Genomic DNA, 5000 nt, shown 5'->3' with positions numbered 1-5000 from the left:
CGACTTTACTCTCGAAACATTTCGACTTTATTCACGAGACATTTCGACTTTATTCACGAGACATTTCGACTTTATTCACGAAACATTTCGACTTTATTCACGAGACATTTCGACTTTATTCACGAGACATTTCGACTTTATTCACGAGACATTTCGACTTTATTCACGAGACATTTCGACTTTATTCACGAGACATTTCGACTTTATTCACGAAACATTACGACTTTATTCACGAGACATTTCGACTTTATTCACGAGACATTTCGACTTTATTCACGAGACATTTCGACTTTATTCACGAAACATTTCGACTTTATTCACGAGACATTTGGACTTTATTCACGAAACATTTGGACTTTATTCACGAGACATTTGGACTTTATTCGACTATAACTTTGCGTGCCGCTTTGATTAATGATAAATGGATGTCCCCCTCACCCCGTCTTCTCTCCGAAGGTCTGCTCCAGCTGGATCCGGCTGAACGCGGTGAGATCTCCCATGTGCTCCACCCCCAGAGTCTCCGTGATGGATGTTCCCAGCTTCCCTCCCAGATTACGGCTGCAGATCAACCACACATCATCACATCATCACATCACATGATCATAGAATCTCACAACAATCTCACATGTGCCCACATTCTGCTGATGGGAAGAGAGCTGAAGAGCTGAGGGACGGAGCCCAGTGGCAGCACCGTTTGGGCATTGGGTTTGTTCAAACCACACGCCAGTTTGGCCAACACCTGCAGAACAAAGAAATGAGTGAACATTTGTGCTTCGATACTTTTGATTTGAAACAAAGTCTCAGATTCTGTCAGTTTTATTACAAAATACAACATGAGAACAATACGTTTTGAATGTTTTGTACATTAATAACCTCACACATTCTGTCTGCTGCTTTAATGATTTTTCTCTCATGCTTTCATCTTTACAGTAACACATCATCATGTAGTGTAAATGTTTAACTGCGTCCCTGTGTGTGTAATAATCAGAGTGTGTGCGTTGTGCTCCACCTATAGGCTCATACACTATATTGGCAGAAGTATTGTGCCGCTCATCTGCAAATCCCTGAGTTCAGGTGTTCAACCCCTTCATGGCCACAGGTGTGTAACTCCAGCTCTAGGCCTGCAGACGCTTCTACACACATTAGAGAGAGAATGGGCCGCTCTCAGGAGCTCAGAGAACTCAACAGCCACAAAATCACAGAGCGGGGTCAGCGCATGCTGAGGGTCACAGAGCAGGGTCAGCGCATGCTGAGGGTCACAGAGCGGGGTCAGCGCATGCTGAGGGTCACAGAGCGGGGTCAGCGCATGCTGAGGGTCACAGAGCGGGGTCAGCGCATGCTGAGGGTCACAGAGCGGGGTCAGCACATGCTGAGGGTCACAGAGCGGGGTCAGCACATGCTGAGGGTCACAGAGCGGGGTCAGCACATGCTGAGGGTCACAGAGCGGGGTCAGCACATGCCGAGGGTCACAGAGCGGGGTCAGCGCATGCTGAGGGTCACAGAGCGGGGTCAGCACATGCTGAGGGTCACAGAGCGGGGTCAGCACATGCTGAGGGTCACAGAGCGGGGTCAGCACATGCTGAGGGTCACAGAGCGGGGTCAGCACATGCTGAGGGTCACAGAGCGGGGTCAGCACATGCTGAGGGTCACAGAAGTCGCCAACTTTCTGCAGAGTCAAGAGATCCAGACCTCCAGACTTCTGTGGCCTTCAGATGAGCTCAGGAACAGTGTGTAGAGCTTCACGGAATGGGTTTCCATGGCCGAGCAGCTCATCCAAGCCTTACATCAAGTGCAATGCAGTGGGGTAAAGCGCGCCGCCACTGGACTCTAGAGCAGTGGAGACGTGTTCTCTGAGTGACCAATCACGCTTCTCTGTCTGACAATCCCATGGACGAGTCTGGGTTTAGCGGTTGCCAGGAGAACGGGACTTTCCTGACTGCATTGCGCCAAGTGTAAAGTTTGGTGGAGGTGGGATTATGGGGTGGGGTTGTTTTTCAGGGGTTAGTTCCAGTGAAAGGAACTCTTAATGCTTCACCAAGACATTTTGGACAATTTCATGCTCCCAACTTTGTGGGCCCAGTTTGGGGACGGCCCCTTCCTGTCCCAGCATGCACCAGTGCACAAAGCGTCGCTCCATAAAGACATGGATGAGCGAGTTTGGTGTGGAGGAACATTGAGGATGAATTAGAGCGGAGACTGAGAGCCAGATCTTCTCGTCCAACATCACAAATGAAGAATCCCCATAAACACACTCCTAAACCTTGAGGAAAGAAGAGCTGAAGCTGTTAGAGCTCATATTAAACCCTACGGATTGAGAATGGGACGGCAGGCGTCACAACACTTTTGGCGATATAGTGTATGTCTAAATGAATTGAATCGAGCTCTACTTACTAGGGCCGGGTATTGACACAAATTTCACAATTTGATTCGATTTCGATTCTTTTCAATTCAATTCAATATGGATTATTTTGGATATGTATCAGGTATAAAACATGGAAAATTTTCTCAAGGAAAACTAATTTCTGAACTAATGTTGTAAACTATGGGAGTCAGTTGATACTACATTAGTAGACTAATATTGAAGGGAAAAATTAACAGATTTTTATTCAAACACTTTAAATGACACTAAATAATGTTTTTTTTAATTTAATAATAAAGTTATAATATTAACTTTACAATTACATAATCATAATTCTACTCCAATTCGTTTCTTTGAAATATAAACATTTAAATGGTGGCATAAAAACTTGCCAGATTTATTAAATATTGAAGAACATTGATAATGAATATGCTATGTAATGGTGCATATAATTAGCATAATGCTCATCTCTAGAGTTGATTTTTCTTGCTGACTAGCGAGTTTATGGACACTGGATATGGTTTTTCTGAGGTAAATGTGACGTTAAATGACACTGTTTACTTGTAAGCCGTTTTACTGACGTCTTTCTGTGGTTGAAACACTGATTGAGCTATTCTATGTGACATGATACGGATTTCAGTGAGTTGTCCTGTATCTTTAACACACTTTCAGAAGCTCCTTCATGTTTATTTCGTGCTGGTATTAAAGCGGAAGAGAAGATCCGTTCATCTGCCGGTTCTCTAGAGCTGAGCTGAGACAGAGCGATCTCACGCAACAGCGCCAAAACGGTATTTATGTTTTTGAATTTCGTAAAAAAAAATAGACTAATCGATTCTTGGGATTTAAGAATTGATATTGTTTTGTAAAAGTGAGAATCGATTAAAATCGAGAAATCGATATTTTTTTACCCAGCCCTTCTACTTCTGAGCAGATCATCCTGAATATAAAAGCAATAATCAGTCAGTTGTTTAGCAGACCTTGTTGTGTGAGATCCCGGCGGAGCAGCGGAAGCCAGTGTGTGTCTCCACGGCGGCCCTCATCTCCTCCACGATCAGGGCCCCGAGGGCCAGACGCAGCTCCGCCCCGGCAGATGGAGAGGAGAGCCGCTCCAGCCACTGCTGCACACCTGCGGCCCGCCGGCCTTCTGCGGAAACATGAGGGGTTTAGCGGCATCTGGTGGAGAGGATGGGAATTACAACCGCTCACCCCTCCCTTACGGAGCTCATAGAGAAGCTACGGTGGCCCACACAGGACAAAGATGTGGCCGTCTGAGACAGCAGAGAGTAGCTAGTGCTCTGTAGAGAAGTTTGTCCCTTTAGGGCTACCGTAGAAACATGACGGCACAAAATGGCGGCTTCACTGAAAGGGGAACCGCGGATTTATTCATATCGAATACCGAAGTCATACACATGATGTAGTTAGACTATGCCCACGACAGACATTATGGGCGTGGCTTGAGGAACTTTAAAGAAACTTTAGTAGTTTATTTATTTATTTATGATTTAATGCCATATCAGCAACAATGGCTATATTCATGGCAATCAGCAGTATCACTTCAATACATTGTTTACAATAATTTAACAATTTTGTCTTAAAAACAATCACTATACAAAATCAGGCATATACCAATAACAACAAGAGTAATAATAGCACCAATTACATTTAAAATTTGACAGATATTCTAAAATTACTCCAGGAGAAACCTTCTGAATAAAACCGTTCTCTAATATTATTTAAAAAAGGGAATACTATTAAAATATGTTTTACACTCGTGAAATTCTAACACAGATGACCGGTTTCTCTTCCCCGTTCAATAAATATGAATGAGTGAGTCTTGAATGTCCAATTCGGCATCTCGTATATACAACCTAGTCATATCTATTTTCAAAATAATAACTAATAATTATTTAAAACTGGATTCACCTCATATAATTTGTTATTTAAACATTAGTTCCATTCCATTTTCCATTTCTTGTAAATGTACAGGTTCAATATGGGTTTAACGTCAGATTAAACTTTAGTAGGAGATATACATTGAAATAAAAAATGTAAAGCCTGTACAAATACATCAAATCATCTCAGATGTGTTAAGAACAGACCCCAGGACACACTGATAACATTCCGTCAGAAGCGCGGTTACACTTGACTTTCCAATGTGTATGTGGACAACAAGGGTAAACGCAGCCTTTGATTCAGGCGTTTTAGACATAGATATACATAATGAAGGCTAGATGTCTTACAGCGGAGTCTCTAACGTCATCACCGGCGGCCATCTTGTCACAGGCAGGGCTCCTGATGTAAGGCGAGTGATCTGAACACAAATACTCTTATCTCGCTGAAATCTGGACGGATTTACAAATGGTTTGGTTTCTTACAAACGTTATTAACGTGGCTATAATTATGAATGCCTGAACAAGTATGCAGTTTCATAACTACATCTCTGACGTTTATAACAAACCAAACAGTTTTAAAATTGAGCAAGTTCTGGTTATTTAAAAAGTACACACACCATTAAAACACAATGAGTGAGCGAGCTGACTGAGACAAGATGGCCGCCAAGATGTCAACCTCCACTGGCCATCAGCGCGGACGAGACATCTAGCCTTTTTTATGTATATCTATGCTTTCAGAGCCACCATTT

General features: G+C 43.1%; 1 protein-coding gene across 2 annotated transcripts in view; it reads right to left on the bottom strand.

The window, feature by feature from the left end:
• polh (polymerase (DNA directed), eta) overlaps positions 1-5000 on the bottom strand; it is an 18309-nt gene that overhangs the window by 8960 nt on the left and 4349 nt on the right. For both annotated transcript variants that reach the window (XM_079842432.1, XM_079842433.1), the window contains exons 4-6: positions 3337-3503; positions 636-739; positions 439-558 (exon numbers count right to left, since the gene is read on the bottom strand). In XM_079842432.1, coding sequence (XP_079698558.1) covers positions 439-558; positions 636-739; positions 3337-3503 — 391 coding nt within the window. The remainder of the gene's footprint in view (positions 1-438; positions 559-635; positions 740-3336; positions 3504-5000) is intronic.

The sequence above is a fragment of the Gobio gobio genome (assembly GCF_949357685.1).
Source record: "Gobio gobio genome assembly, chromosome: 18".
In the NCBI taxonomy this organism is placed as follows: domain Eukaryota; kingdom Metazoa; phylum Chordata; class Actinopteri; order Cypriniformes; family Gobionidae; genus Gobio; species Gobio gobio.
Note: the sequence above shows the minus strand (reverse complement) of the source record. Positions and strands in the feature narration are given on the sequence as shown.